Below are 16,366 nucleotides of genomic sequence, written 5' to 3' on the forward strand. Positions count from 1 at the left end.
ACATCCTGGAAAAGGGCAGGGTTGGGGAGGAATGAACAATGTCCTCTCCTCTATGCCATGGGTAATTGCAGGAAGCTGAATGCCAGTATAGAATTAAGGTTCTATTTCAAGCAGTACTTAGAATACCTCCCTCTGGGCCACATTTCTAGGGATAATCTTATTCACTGAGGGAAACATTTGATCACTCTCATCTATAATTGCATGTATCTAAGGGGAACTCTGCTCATGTTTCATTAGTAACCTTTAATACCATCATTAATCCTATATAATAAAACCCTAATATGCAAATTGACCAAATGGTGGAACAACACGTACTGACCACCAGGGGGCAGACACTCAATGCAGGAGCTGCCCTGTGGTGGTCAGTGCACTCCCGCAGGGGGAGCACCGCTCAGCCAGAAGCCAGGCTCACGGCTGGCGAGTACAGCAGCGGTTGCAGGACCCTCTCCCGCCTCCCCAGCAGCGCTAAGGACCCCTGGGGGATGTCCACCTGCTCTGTTAGGTGAGGGCTTAGGCAAGGGGTCCCGGACTGTGAGAGGATGCAGGCTGGGCTGAGGGATTCCCCCCCACCCACACCCAGTGCATGAGTGTAGTGCACTGGGCCTCTAGTAGTTATATAGTAACTAGCTCCTTTTTGTTTCTTTTTGTGAGTTAGACTCCTAAGATAGGCCAGTGCCTCTCAATACAGCTGCCTTAGTGTGATTGTATATACCCAATACCTTGCTATAGAGAAACCGCTGCAGTTCCAGTTCAGCAATTCCTAGCTGTCCATCTTCCTCTGTCAGGCGCCAACGTGCCTGAGCAAAGTAGAACTCAGTGCGACGGACCACACTCACATCTTCCTGCTGCTTTCGCAGCTCCATCTTGTTGGCCTGCTGCAACTGGAAATCCTTAAAACACCTATAAATGGACAGGAGGATCAAAGCCAATACGGGCAATAGCATTTGGGTTGGGGGTGGGGTGGAATGCTCACAGCCGTGGGCAAACTACGGCCCGCGGGCCGGATCCGGCTGTTCTATCCAGTTCTCTTGCTCTCCCCTCCGCTCCTTTACTTTGAATTTATATTAGTTCACACAAACACTCCATCCATGCTTTTGTTCCGGCCCTCCGGTCCAGTTTAAGGACCCATCATGGCCCTCGAGTCAAAAAGTTTGCCCACCCCTGCTCTAGAATGATGCATGAGATAAACCCAGAGATGGATCTATTCTGGAACAGCTATCCTCTACATTTTTTTTCAAAGGATTGCTTCTCACATCCTATCATAGGAATGCAAATCCATCTTTCAGTTCTACAGCTTCTTGATAAAGTAATCTCTTTGCACTAATAACCCCTATGATTATATCTATAATTGTGTTCCTTTCTAATCACTTCAAGATATTTTATTTTCAGCTCAGCCACACAGTATTAAGACCACAAAAGTGATCTTTCCCAACTAGCCTTTTTCTCCTTTCCCAGCAGGTACTCTATTGATGATCCAAAGCAGACTCATTAGTCAACAGAGCCAAATATCAACAGTACAACGATTGAAATTTCTTTTGAGAGCCAAATTTTTTAAACTTAAAACTTCTTCTAATGCCACTTCTTCAAAATAGACTCGCCCAGGCCGTGGTATTTTGTGGAAGAGCCACACTCAAGGGGCCAAAGAGCTGCATGTGGCTCGCGAGCCGCAGTTTGCCGACCACTGATCCAAAGGAAGGGCTCTCTTGTTCTCAACCTCTTGACTAAGTGCAGTAAGGCTCATCAGGAAGAGATGCCTGAATCTACTACATCAGCCTTTGATAATACTCACTAGATGTGAAGACTATCAGAATATGGGCAAAGAGAAATCGACTCCAGCTGGGGAACTGGAAAAAGGCAGAAAAGTATGCTGTTTCACCTGATAAGGATATTAAGCTCTTCACTTTCAAGCTGTAAATTGGCCTTCTCCTGGTTAAGCTGCAACTGAAGCTTTTGGTTCAGGTCAAGAAGGTTCTCATTCTTGCTGTCATCCTGCAAAGACTAGGGAGCCAGGACAGGAGAAACTGAGAGGAGATCTTGCTCATCTTAGGAGGCCTCCCTGTCCTCAGACTGCCCAGGTGATTACCTTCATGATTGAATACATCTGCTTTTCCAACTGCCGTATCTGGGCCACATGCTGCCGCACGGCCTCCTGCAAATGTAATATGCTGCTGCGCTGCTCCTCAGGATTGCTAGAAATCTCGAGCTGGAACCTGACCCGCTGTTTCTTCTCACTATGCTCCTAAAGGAACAGAAAGGGAAATGAACAAGATTTTCTAACAGACAAGTCTTGAAGTAAATTGAAATAGAGAAATGAAAATAAATGAGTATCTCCTCTGGAAAGCTCCCCTTTACCTATTACCATTATTAGTAGCAAGAGTAAGGGGTAGGCCAATGCAGAAGATTTGGTAATGTATATTTCACAATAAGCCAATCCCACAGGGTAGAGATGGTGGAAGTGGGGAGCAGTTACTGTTCTTAGAGGTATTTAAATGACTGAATAGAGAACTGACCAAGAAAAACAAGTAAACAAGCTCCACATGAGTCTCAGGGACACTCAGACCTTTCCTAGACAAGTGAAACTTCAACTGCTGCTATTGACTAATAGATGATGTACCAAACACAAGGCCCTTTTTCAGTCTGAAACGTGGCTTTTCTTTCTTTTTTTTAAAATTTTTAAATACGTTTTTATTGATTTGGGAGAGGATGGAAGAGGGAGAGAGAGAAACATCAATGATAGAATCATTGATTGGCTGCCTCCTGCACGCCCCCTACTGGGGATCGAGCCTGCAACCCGGGCATGTGCCCTTGACCAGAATCGAAACTGGGACCCTTCAGTCCACAGGCCGACGCTCCATCCACTGAGCCAAACCAGCTAGGGTGTTCATGGCTTTTCTTAATGGACTCTAAATAAAGCACAAGGTCTGAGTGTTCCTGTGAAGATAACTGGCATTCTACAAGGGCCCATGCTCACCTTCCGTTTGGGTTCTACATGGAGCAGCAGGTTGTTGACAATGTCCAGGATCATGGCATACTGAGCTGGATTGGTGGAGATTTCCAGCTCATGATGGATGAGGGTGAAGGTATCCACAGCCCCTAAGTAATTGTTAGCAGCTAAATAAGAGGCTCAAGTTTCTCCTTAAATATCTACCCATGTCCTAAACCATATGTGGAACCACTCCTATTAAGCCCATAGAAAGGGCTTGGTGAGAAATGCTCATGGGTAGAAACATGTTTGCTTATTTCAAAATAAAAAAATACCCATTCTTCCCAGTTCCCTCCAAGAATACAGGTTATTCTCTCATAGAAGAATTTATAAAATGTAGAGCAAAGTGAAATGTTAATGTCCAGTGCAGAGTAAGACTTTTAATAACACACTGCCTCAAAACCTCAAATAACTGCTTTTATAAGTTCCTTAGTACCCTCCTAAAAGCATTTCAAGCCCTGAATACCTTCATGCTTCTTTAGGAGATCTTCCTTTTCCTGTTTCTCATGAACCTCGGGTGGCTTAATCTGAGTTGCCAGTTCAGGATCAATATCATGGCTGTAACTAATATAGTACATTCGACAGTTGCAGCGTGAAATGATCCGTTGGACCTGCTGGGCTTGTTGTGCCTCAGCTGGTTGGTTCCAATCTGGGAAGAAGTGGGAAAGAGAAAAGAGAAAGACATTCTCAATAGAGGTATTGTAAGAGCCCCCCACTAGCTATGTGTGATGTCTAGGGAACTCCAGACACTTGCTTTCAATCTAGCCTAACACAAAATGGTCCTACTACAGCATTAAGAGTAGGTAAGGAAATCAGGATCCTTTGGGATGCATATCTACTCCTAACCATATAACCATATAATGGGGGAGAGAGGAGAGCTGACCTGTGGTGGTGGTAACCATGCCTCCCACTGCCTGCCCGCTCTCCATCAGCTCTTGCACAGAGTCAAGACTACGTTGCCGGTGCTCCTCGATATTCTTCACCTGAAGACAGAGATACATGCACCTTTAACTCCTGGGAATCAGTACCTTGTTCTGGCCAACTGGGTCACAGATCTCCATGATACAAGTAGTTACACTATCTAGATTTCCACTTCCTGGAATAACTTGAAAGATCTCTCAGTGTAGAAGACATGTATGTCTCTGTCTTGACCCAAACCACCCAAATTCTGAGTTACATACACATTTTGCTAGGCCCACAGGCCTCAGGCCAGAAAAACAAGCTAGGTTAAAATAAAATCATGTCCTACCTCACACCCATTAGGATGGCTAATTATAAAAAAATAGAAAAGAAAAATAACAAGTGTTGGCAAGATTGTCCAGAAATTAGAACACTTATGCACCATTGGTGGGAATGTAATGGTATAACCACTGTGGAAAACAGTATGGTAGTTCCTCAAAAAATTAAAAATAGAATTCCAATATGATCCAGTAAATTACCCAAAAGAACTGAAAGCAGGATCTTGAAGATATACTGTATATATTGTTGTTGTTAATCCTCACCCAAAGATACTTTTTCCATTGATTTTCAGGAGAGTGAAAGGGGGCGGGGGGAGAGAAACATCGATTGGCTGCCTCCCATATGCACCCAACTAGGGCCAGGGATTGAACCTGCATGCCAGGTACATGCCCTTGCTTGACTAGGAATCAATCCCAAAACCCTTCGGTGTTCAGGCTGATGCTCGGCTCAAAGGTATATTTGTATACCCATGTCCATAGCAGCATTATTCACAATAGCTAAAAAATGGAAGCAACCCAAGTGTCTATCAGTAGATGAATAAATAAGCAATATATTGTATTTACATACAATGGAACAATATTCATCCTTAAAAAGGAAATTCTGACACATGCTATAACATGGGTGAACCTTGAGAACAATATACTAAGTGAAATAAACCAGTCACACAAAAATACTGTATGACTCCACTTACATGAGGCACTTAAGAGTAGTTAAAATCAAAGAGGTCAATGGTGGGGCAGGGGGAGAAGGGGACATATGCAATACTTTCCAAAATAAGGGGGGGGATGGAAAGTAGTTAAAATCAGAGACAGAAAGTAGAACGCTGGTTGCCAAGGTCTGGGGAAAAGGGAAGATGAGGAGTTATCAGCAGATATAGTTTTTTGTTTTGTTGTTTTTAATCCTCACCCGAGGACATGCTTAGAGGAAGGAGGGTGGGGAGAAACATCGATGTAAGAGAGAAACATTGACTGGCTGCCTTCCATATGGGCCCTAATCAGGGATGGAACCTGAAACACAGGTATGTGTCCCGAGAGGGAATCAAATGACAACCTTTTGGTGCACAGGACAATGCTCAACCAACTGAGCCACTCCAGCCAGGCAATAGGCACAGAGTTTCAGTTTTATAAGACAAACAGAGTTATGAAGATGGATTGTGGCCCTGACCGGATTGGCTCAGTGGATAGAGCGTCGGCCTGCGGACTCAGGGGTCCCAGGTTCGATTCCGGTCAAGGGCATGTGCCTTGGTTGCGGGCACATGCCCAGTGGGGAGTGTGCAGGAGGCAGCTGATTGATGCTTCTCTCTCATCGATGTTTCTAGCTCTCTGTCCCTCTCCCTTCCTCTCTGTATAAAAAAATCAATAAAATATATTAAAAAAAAGAAAAAGATGGATTGTGGTAATGGTTGTATAACATTATGAATGTATTTAATACCACTGAACTGTACACTTAAAAATGGTTAAGAGGGTAAATTTTATGTTAATGTGTATTTTATCACAACTTAAAAAGTTGGGGGGAGAAAAAGCTTAGTAAGAGGGGAAAACATTTGGTCGGAGGATCCAAGATGGCAGCGTAGGTAAACACCTAAACTGCTGCCTCGCACAACAATTTCAAAACTACAACTAAAAGACAAAACGTCTAACACCCAGAACCACGGGAAAGCTGGCCGAGTGGAAGTTCTATAGCTAGAAGGAAAGAGAAAAGAGCATTGAGACATGCACAAGCGCTGAAAAGCTGAGGTACAGAGGTGCGTGTATCGGGCTAGCGGCGGGCGACTGGGAGCGCTGCTTTTTTCAACCCGAAGGGAGACAAGCTCCCGATTACTCCGAACTCCAGTTTCTGGGGAGACGCGGGGGACCCAAACTCCTATAGGGAGAAGCTGGACTGTCTGCCATTGGGTCAGAAAGTGAGGGTGGCTTGCTTGCAGGGCTGAGCGCAGGAATAATTGTTTACTGCACTGGGGCGCGGGACGCAGGGACTTGGAAACTCAGAGACGCAGAGCCGGCTTACTGGCAGCCATCGCTGTTTGCCATGCCCTAGCCTAGTGACGCCCTGAGACCCCGCCCTGCACAACCTACAAACCCACCCAAGCTCCAAGCAGCGGCTTTAGCATATAAATGGCCTGCCCTATCGCAGCTTAACAGCAAACTTGCACCCCAGGTCAGACAGCTCCAAAACCTCCAAACCCCAAGCAAAGAGGAGAAAAACTGTAGTTCTCGCTGTAGCGCCTGCTGGGTGGCCTCAGACAGTAGCTGACCTGCACCCCATTGGAGATCCAGAAGCCAGTGTACCTAGTGGTCAGTGTGAGACGACACCAGATTTCAACTACTCACATCCATAAGTGACACATTCAAGAGGCAGACTCAGTGAGCACCAAAGCCCCACTGAAACAAGTCCTGCACCATAAGCGTGTCTCCAGCACAGCAGTTCTTCCATTATAGACACAGCGGGTCCTCACAGCCAATTGGCCTGGAGGTCAATTCCTCCCAGTGTACCAACAGCAATCAAGGCTTAACTACACCAAGACTTTGCACTCAGTCCACAAAGGGGTGTACCAAAGGCGTCCACCTCAGGTGATTAGGGAGGCTGAGCTACTGGCCCCTATAGGTCACCTACCACACAAAGCCACTCCATCAACACAGGGAAGCAGCAAAATGCAGAGACAAAGAAACATGTCACGAATGAAAGAAATGGAGGAAAGCAAACTACTGGACGACATAGAGTTCAGAACCACATTTATAAGGTTACTCAAGAATCTTCTAAAAACCGCCGAGAAACTTGATGAGACCTCCGAGCAGCTTAGTGAGACCTTCAAGGACCTTAATGAGAATGCCAAAAAAATGGAAAAGGACCAGTCAGAAATTAAGCATACACTGTCCGAAATAAAGAATATACAGAAATTCAACTGTAGATCAAAGGACCCCAAGAATCAAACCAAAGCTCTGAAATATGAGGAAACAAAAAACACCCAACCAGAAAAACAAAAAGAAAAAAGAATCCAAAAATATGAAGATAGTGTAAGGAGCCTCTGGGACAACTTTAAGCGTACCAACATCCGAATTTTTGGGGTGCCAGAAGAAGAGAGCAAAATATTGAAAACCTATGAGAAGAAATAATGACAGAAAACTTTCCCTACCTGGTGAAAGAAATAGACTTACAAGTCCAGGAAGCGCACAGAACCCCAAACAAGAGGAATCCAAAGAGGACCACACCAAGACACATCATAATTAAAATGCCAAGGGCAAAAGACAGATAATCTTGAAAGCAGCAAGAGAAAAACAGTTACCTACAAGGGAGTTACCCATATGACTGTCAGCTGATTTCTCAACAGAAACTATGCAGGCCAGAAGGGAGTGGCAAGAAATATTCAAAGTGATGAACAGCAAGAACCTACAACCAAGATTACTCTACCCAGCAAAGCTATCATTCAGAGTTGAAGGTCAGATAAAGAGCTTCACAGACAAGAAAAAGCTAAAGGAGTTCATCACCACCAAACCAGGATTACATGAAATGCTGAAGGGTATTCTTTAAGAAGAAGAAGAAAAAGGTAAAGATAAAAATTATGAACAACAAAATGACATCAAATACATACCTACCAACAAGTGAATCTAAAAATCAAGTGAATAAAAAATCTGAAGAACAGAATAGACTGGTGAATATAATAGAATCAGGGACATAGAAAGGGAGTGGACTGACAATTCTCAGGGGGAAAGGGGTGTGAGGGGTGCAGGAAGAGATTGGACAAAAATCTTACACCTATGGATGAAGACAGTGGCGGGGGGTAAGGGCGTGGGGTGGGGTGGGGAATCAGGTGGAGGGGAGCTATGGGAGGAAAAAAAGAGGAACACCTATAATAATCTGAACAATAAAGATTTATTAAAAAAAAAAGTTGGGAAAAATCAAATCATGTCATGAGTAAAATTTTCATCAAAAACTAAATTTCCCACCCACTTTGGTATTCATGTTTTTGTGTTCTTGCTATTTTCTGTCTTCAGACAAATCACGCTGACATTATTGCCATCAGGGAAAGGGACTGAATTAGTTTGACTCTCTGCCTAGCTGAAGTCAAATTGAATAATAGAATGAGTGATATAAACCATAAGCAGATCTGTCAAGTCACACAAAAATTTATATAGTAAAAGCAAGATCAAAGGCCTTCTCATCTAAGCCAAGGACATTCCGATCTAATATTAACATCACATCCTGAGGGGGAAAAGAAGGGTTCACTTGCAAAAGAAGGCATACCTAAAAGCAGCAGAGGCTCAGAAAATGCCAGGTTGGTACAACTTGCATAGCTCATGCTGTGTGAATAGTTAACACCTTCTGTGCCTACCTTCTGAGACTACTGGAAAGAGCACTGCTTGACTGAACTACAGCTGTAATATATTGGCATGTCCTCTCATATTATCAATAACCTGACCCTTACTTGGCTTGACATCTGATGAAATGCTTACTACTTCTTATAATAATTATACTAGAAGTTTCCTGGTATTGAGCCCTAAGGTCACTGGAGGAAGAAGCAGTAGCCAAGAAGAAAGAAGGGATAAGCTTTAATCCCAATGAATAGAATAGCAAAAGATGTTATCACATTGGTCCTTATCAGACATGGCTAGATGTAGTAACTCACTTGGTGTACCACGCCCAGCACAACGTGAACACTTAACTCCTGTTAAATAAGTAATGACAATGCAGAATATTGACTAGGTACATCTCATAACCATTAGATTTCCCAATAATAATATTATATCCTAGAAATTATAGTACAAATTTTACCAAGAAACTGAAAATTTACATCCACTGCTCACAATCTCACCATCTAACAAAAAGATTATCTTACACATACCTCCCCAGACATACTGACCAAAAAAAGACTATTTTCCATCTGAATGAAGCTTTATATTTTTCAAAATACTTTCTCATTTAATCCTTTCAACAATCTTGTTAAAATGAAGTATTAGAATTCCATTTTACAAATAAAGGTGACTTGCTCAAGGCTACTATCATGGCAAAGCTGGCAATAGAACTCCCATAATCTGACTCCTGGACAAGCAGTCTTTCTAATCAAACTTATTGCCTTGCTTAAAGAACCACTCAGTCATCTTCATTAAGGGTGATCAGAGCCCTAACCAATCTGGCTCAGTGGATAGAGTGTCGGCCCACGGTCCCTCCCTGGCCCAATTGTGCACCGGTGGGGTCCCTCAGCCTGGCCTGTGCCCTCTTGCAATCCGGGACACCTAGGGGGATTTCGGAGAGCCGCAGGCCAGGCCAAGGGACCCCACCAGTGCACGAATCCATGTACCGGGCCTCTAGAGAGAGAGAGAGCGAGTGTGTGTGTGTGTGTGTGTGTATTTTTTTTAAATAGAGTGATCAGAGAAAAGACAGAGCGCTTATCTAAAATTCTGACTTACACCCTAGCCAGTTTGGCTCAGTGAAAGAGCATCGGCCTGCAGAGTGAAGGGTCTTGGGTTTGAATCCGGTGAAGGGCACATGCCTGGGTTGCAGGCTCAGTCCCAAGTAGGGGGCGTGCAGGAGGCAGCCTATCAGTGATTCTCTCTCATCATTGATATTTCTATCTCTCTCTCCCTCTCCCTTTCTCTCTAAAAAAATAAATTAAAAAAAAAATTCCTACTTCTAAAAAAAATAAAATTCTGACTTACTGCCTGTTTTCAAGCTGCCTGCTGATTAGTGTGATATTATTAATGGGGTCAATAAACTTTTCAAAAGTAAAAGAAGTTCCAACCCATTTTATTCTAGTGCTGGGCAAAGAGAATTTCTCTTGCGATGAAAAGAACAGCATGAGATTTAAAAAAATAAAATAAAAATCTGTGTATTCACAGACACAGACCAGAGCTACAGTTCCTACATTAAGGTGTTATCATTCTTCTGCTAAGCTGGTAGCAATATGTACTGTCAAGATTCTTGTAATTATTCTGCTGGAAGGGGCCCAGTATGGAAAAAGGGATGTAATGGGCCTTCCCAGCCCTGCTGACTAACCTCTAACCAGAGCTGTCGGCCATCCTGCTCAGTGGGGCTGCTTTCCGTGGTGGCAAAGTACTGCATGCCATCCAGCAGGCAAGTCCAGGATGTCTTTTGCTTCAATGTATCACCATACCAAGCTGGATGATGTTGACACTGCAGCAGCTGGGCTTTAGCAGCAGACACGATGACACAACCTTCTGTCTCTGCTCCACGAAGAACCATCTATATCAGAGACAGAAGCAGAGTCATAGCACCAGAGCCACCAAGAAAGATGAGATTAGTTAGAGAATTGTACCAATAACTGCAGCTGGGTCTAATTCTGGCCTACTGAGTGAACTCTACTGGCTTTTAGATATTGTAGGGAGTGGTTATCCCTGATACCTACTGGAAGGAATAATGTTTTGGAGTTCTATTCACCCATTCTTATTTAGAGGTAGGGGAAGGTAAACACATGATTATGACCTAACCCAGTGTCCAAGTGCTCTGGTAAAGAGATGATACCTGGCAGTTGACCAGCTCAATTAGGCAGTTTCGGTTATATATATCATCCGTCTGGCAGGCAGCTATGCCACACAACTGGTCACTCACACCTGACTCATCTTCTGTGAACACTACAAACCTATCTGTCTCTTCAATCAGCTTCTGCAACATGTAGGCACCTGGCAGAGAAATAGGAAGCGGGAAAAGTCAGTTTCAAAGGGATAACATCCAAACTGATCTTCCTTCAGTTTCTCTAGCTAGGCAAGGGCTAGGACGTATTCTCCCTAATCTGCAACTCCAGCCCACCCCACTCCACCCCTTGGCCCCTGAGGGTAAAATAAGGGTTGTCATTTCATTTCTCCCTAACTTTTAATAAAAATAACAGATTCCCAAGAGAAACTATGTAAAGTGGTAGCATTCTTTTCTCTTAGGCACATCCACCTCTAGATTAGGATCTCCACTGCCCCCCATTTTGCTCCTTTATTTTTAATTTCAAATTATTTTAAATGCTGTTTGTCAACCACTCCTTTCCACATGAAACCACTCTCTTGCCATCAGTGCTATTGTGTTCTAGCCTTTCCTTCCCCAGGTCTTAGAAATAAGTATCTCCTAAGGTCTATCCTTGGCATGTTCCCATCCCTTTCTTACTCTTTCTTCTAATGAGTTTGTCTGACAGTGTTATGGTTAAAAGCACAGTCTCCAGAATTAGACTAGTCTGCCTCTGTTCAAGATCCCATCTCTGCCAGTTACTTGATGGCGACCCTCAGCAGCTTGCTTTAACCTGTGTTCTCAGTTTCCTTCTCTGTAAAATAACAGAAACTATCTCATAAAGTTGTTGAGAGAATTTAATAGAATATAGACATGTATCTTGCAGAGTACCTGCCACACAGTAAGCAATTATTATTATCTCCTTTGCATGAACTCTTAGCTCTATCCTATAATTCCCAAGTCTCTATCTCTAGCCCTAAGCTTTTAAACCCTCATTTCCAGCTGTTTGCTAAACATTACTTTGATGTACTACTTGCACCAAAAACTCAATATGTCTAAATCAACAACTCTATACCTTCCCAAACCTGTTTAGCCTCATTTTCGTTTTTCTCCTGTTTTAACTCCTTTTTCCAAACAGTTTCCAAATCTCTTATATATTCATCCCCTCATCTTCATTCCCATTGCCTCTACCTAGTTCAGGCCCTTGTTGCCTTTTGTTGAGACACCACAATAGTTTCCTAATTTGTCTCCCCACCTCCAGTTCCTTCCTCTCCAGTCCTCCTCTGCACCATTGCCAGATTTATCTTCCTAAAAGTAAAACTCTAATGATGACACGTCTTTATTAAAAAACCTTCAGTAGTTCACCACTGTCTACTAAATAAGGACCAAAAACTCCTTAGCCTTGCATGAAATGATTTTGATAATCTACCCCCAGCTTTCCTTAACAGCATCTTCTCACTCCTCTCTTTTAGCTACTCTCTATGCCAACCAAATAGACTGTTCACTCTCCTTTGAACACACTAAGCTTTACCAACCCCACTCCTATTCAGTATATTCCCTCTGTCTTGAATGCCCATCTCCTCCCCAATTCCACATGTTCAAACCATACTAAGCCTTCAAGGTCCAGCTCAAATGTTATTTCCTCAATAAAACCTTCCCTGAGTGCATTCCCTCCTTCACTACAGTCAAAAACAACTTCCATATTCTTTAATTTCTTTCTTGTGGCATTTATTCTTGTTCTTAAACTCACCATGAACTTGCACCTGTCTGTACTTATTCCCTCTCCCTAAAAATGCCCTTCTCTCCTCTTTCTTCACCTGTCAAAACTCTTACTAATCTTTTTTTAAATACATTTTTATTGATTTTAGAGGAAGGGAGAGGGAGAGATAGAAATATCAATGAGAGAGAATCTTTGATCGGCTGCCTCCCGCATAGGTCATAGGTCAACGCTTAGCCCCTGAGATGGATATTAAAAGATGAGTAAGCCCACCCAGCGTGGCTCAAGGGTTGAGCGTCCACCTATGAACCAGGAGGTCACGGTTCAATTCCTGGTCAGGGCACATGCCCGGGTTGCTGGCTTAACCCCCAGTGGGGGCATGCAGGAGGCAGCCGATCAAAGATTCTCTCTCATCATTGATGTTTCTCTCTCTCCCTCTCCCTTTCTGAAATCAATAAAAATATATAAATATATACTTAAAAGGACCCATCTTCATTATCATCTTCACCATGAAGGCTTTCTTGACTTCCCTATGCTGATTTAAATACTTTCTTCTTGAACATTCTTACAAAGCATTTTCATAATGAAATAATAATTTGCATATCTTTATATCTACTAGTTTCTAAGATTCCTCCCATCTTTGTATCCCTAAGGTTTAGGGTCATGTCTGGTATATTATAAACCTTCAATAAAACTAAAATGAATCTATGAATAAGTGACTGAGTGAATAAATGAACTAATCTTAGCTCATCCAGATATGACAACTTGTTAAGGAACACAGACTGTTATTCATTCTGTATCTATCACTGAACCCAGCACAGCGCTCTGTGCCTGTTAAGTACTCAATAAATATTTGTTGACTAAACAAAATAATTCATCAAAACACAAAACAATTCTCTAATTCTTTGCTTCTTTCCCTTATTCGTCCTGTGTTGGCCCCACCATTTCTTCCTGATCCTCCTCCTTGCCAGACCCTTTTATGCCCTATATCAATGCTATGTAAGACTTGGGTGGCCTGATATGGAAAAATAATGGTTTCATCACTACACGTAGATGGAACCAGCCATGATTTAGCGCTTTTCAAACTCCTGTCCAAGCCAATGTACATATTCTACCAAGCATGTCAAACTCAAAGGCTAACATGGGCCAAATAAATGAGGCATGTGGCCCGCCCCGTGGGCCGTGAGTTTGACATGCTTGTTCTAAACCTAAACCAATGGAGTCCTATCTTACCTCCTGATGACCCCTTATCTGGCTGTCCACTAAAGCTGGGACTGCTGACAGGAGGTGGAGCTGGAGCACTGGTTGGGACACTCTGCTTTGGCTTTTTGGCTGGCATCTGGGGATCAATCTTTAACCCCTTCAGGGCTTCAGTAGAGAGATTTCGTTTGAGTACAGCTGCCTTTTTGTAGCCATCATATAAACCAAAGGCAATGTCCCGATTAGTGGTTGTCCAGGAAGCCCGTAAATCTACCAAGTGCAGCTGGTGTGTATGAAAGGCAGGGTCCCCAACTCGAGTAGAGAGTTCCTAAGAAACAGGAAGAGAACCTCAGGGTAGCATGGAAATCCCCACCATTTCTCCTGGACCACAAATGCAAAGATAAGAAAACATCTTGTTGAATACAAAACCTGTTCTGGGGGAGATAAGAAGGCCCTGGAGAAAGATAAGGGGGAAGGCCCGGAGAAAGAAAAACTAAGTGGTTTTAGCATGTACATTAGATATATCCACTGTATTTTAAATGACCCAGAGAATTTCAACTTAAAATCCTTCCTTAATTCGGGGTTGGGGGAACAAATAAAGTGCTAGGGAATGTTGTACTCTATCAAGAAACTGTCCTTAGAAGGAGAAAGAGAAAAGTAATCTTCAAAAAGAGTGATGCTGATACAGCTGATTCAAGCGAGTGTATGATAGAGTAATGACATATATGCTTGGAATATAATTAGGAACATTACCAGGGACTTAGTCTAAAACGTATTGCTATAGACTGAATTGCACCCCCACCCTCAAATTTATATTTTGAAACCATAATCCCCAATGTGATGGTATTTGGAGATGGGGCCTATAGGAGGTAATTAGGTTTAGATTAGGTCATGAGGGTGAGGCCCTCATGAGGGATTTGTGCCCAGAGAGCTTGAAATAGGGAGCTTGTACTCTTTTTGTGCCATGTGAAGACACAGAGAGAAGGCAGCCATCTACAAGCCAGGAGGAGAACCCTCACCAGAACCTGACCATGCTAGCACCGTGATCTTAAGACTTCTCAGCTCCCAGAATTGTGGGATATAAATTAGTACTGTTTAAGCCACTCAGTCTATGGTATTTTGTTATGGTAGCCCTCGCAGACTAAGATAGGTACTGATAGAAATAAGGTAGTAAAGAGACTGTTTCAGGCGGTACCTCCTCTGCTGTGCGATTGCTATGCCGTTGGTAGGTGAGGGAGGACAGGCTCAGTAGGTGGGTCTTTGTTACCAAGGGATCAAGGCAGTGATCAGCACTCTCTTCAGTGGGTGAGGCCATCAGATGAACAGTCACCTGACTTAAGTCACTAACCATCTGGGTCACACTCCAGTCAGAGATGAGGCGCCGCATCACTGTGCCCGCTGAGGAAAGGAGGCATACAGAGTCCATGCAGACCAGCACAGAAGAATAGTGTGGGACAGAAAGAGAGAAAGGGAAAGGAATTGAGAAAGCAAAAAAGGACAAGGAATAGGCTAGGAGAAATAAAGGGGTTGTTTACCTTACCTTGAGGTATAAGCCGCTGAGTTCCCCGCGTGAAGACATGACCCTGACTGCACTCAATCTGGATACCCCGCTGCTGAGCAAATGAGGCCCAATAATGCACCTGGTAACAAGAGAACTTAACACTGAATGAAGAATGGCACTGGAGAGATGATTAAGAGACCAGGAAAGAAAAAAAAAAACAACAAGTAAACAATGAAAGGGGAACAGAACTGAAGATGTCAGCAGGGATGTCAGAGCCTGACCTGTAGCTGGGGAAAGAGTGCAGTAAAGGAAAGCTGCTTGTAGTGCTGGCCAAGTTTCTTCTTGCCGGGTTTCAGGTTATTGAAGAGCTTTCCCCTACAGATAGGCCTTGTGACACTAGTCCAAGTTGCCCAGAAGTTTTGCATCCAGCGCAGGGTACTACTATATAGCAGAATTCGGGGCTGGGATATTGCTGCAAAGGAAAGGATAGACATTTCCTAGCTACAGTTAAAAAACAGAGATGAAGCAAAATCCTTCCTTAGCTCAAGTTCTAGATTTAAAAACCCAAACAGCACTCAGCCTCACACTAAATATCCTCAACACCTTCTCTTTTAATTTTATGGATTTCAGAGAGCAAGGGAGAGGGAAAGGGAGATAGAAACATCAATGATGAGAGATAATCACCTGTTCAACATCCATGTGCCTACTGGGGATCGAGCCCGCAATTGGGCATGTGCCCTTGATTGGAATCGAACCTGGGACTCTAGTCTGCAGGCCGATCTCTATCCACTGAGCCAAACCAGACAGGGCAACACCCTCTCTTTTCAAAGATCCAACTTCTTTGCTTTCAGCAACCCTCTTCGAAATTTATATTTTGAAATTCTCCCTTGCCCTTTCCCTATTCCCTTCCCAGAAGACTGAGCTGAAGTCCTCAGTGTCAAAGCCCACCCTCCCAGCTCTTCCTCCCCATTGTCCCAGACCCAAGCCTCACTCCCGCTGTGCCGAGTCAGATCCATCTTGATGGAGAGATTGAGGTTCTCAGAGCGGAAGGCCCGGTAGGAGTCATGGAGCTGGCCCAAGGGCACCTCAGGCAGAAATTCTGGGGCCCGAAGAGTGACACCATGGTGATCATGGGGGTTCCCATGGCATAGCCACTGAAGGTCCAGTGTCATGCAGAGGTCAGGCAGGTGCAGAAAGCAGCAGTCATCATACCTGCCTCACAACAATCCCAATTTTCAGTGCCCCAGTCACTTATAGACCCCTGGCTCTTCCCCACTCCCTC

General features: G+C 43.7%; 1 protein-coding gene across 3 annotated transcripts in view; it reads right to left on the reverse strand.

Annotated features, from left to right (window-relative positions):
• The window catches only part of BLTP2 (bridge-like lipid transfer protein family member 2), a 30,564-nt gene that overhangs the window by 3,092 nt on the left and 11,106 nt on the right, over nucleotides 1-16,366 (reverse strand). For all 3 annotated transcript variants that reach the window (XR_013961311.1, XM_080682209.1, XM_080682210.1), the window contains 13 exons: nucleotides 16,076-16,296; nucleotides 15,366-15,556; nucleotides 15,124-15,223; nucleotides 14,779-14,981; nucleotides 13,617-13,911; nucleotides 10,700-10,857; nucleotides 10,214-10,420; nucleotides 3,867-3,966; nucleotides 3,450-3,632; nucleotides 2,972-3,093; nucleotides 2,084-2,239; nucleotides 1,877-1,998; nucleotides 720-900 (listed from right to left, as the gene is read on the reverse strand). Coding sequence is in view for 2 of the 3 variants with exons in the window: in XM_080682209.1 (XP_080538335.1) it covers nucleotides 720-900; nucleotides 1,877-1,998; nucleotides 2,084-2,239; nucleotides 2,972-3,093; nucleotides 3,450-3,632; nucleotides 3,867-3,966; nucleotides 10,214-10,420; nucleotides 10,700-10,857; nucleotides 13,617-13,911; nucleotides 14,779-14,981; nucleotides 15,124-15,223; nucleotides 15,366-15,556; nucleotides 16,076-16,296 (2,239 nt within the window). In the remaining variant the exon portion in view is untranslated. The remainder of the gene's footprint in view (nucleotides 1-719; nucleotides 901-1,876; nucleotides 1,999-2,083; nucleotides 2,240-2,971; nucleotides 3,094-3,449; nucleotides 3,633-3,866; nucleotides 3,967-10,213; nucleotides 10,421-10,699; nucleotides 10,858-13,616; nucleotides 13,912-14,778; nucleotides 14,982-15,123; nucleotides 15,224-15,365; nucleotides 15,557-16,075; nucleotides 16,297-16,366) is intronic.

The sequence above is a fragment of the Plecotus auritus genome, assembly GCF_963455305.1.
Source record: "Plecotus auritus genome assembly, chromosome: 7".
Classification (NCBI taxonomy): domain Eukaryota; kingdom Metazoa; phylum Chordata; class Mammalia; order Chiroptera; family Vespertilionidae; genus Plecotus; species Plecotus auritus.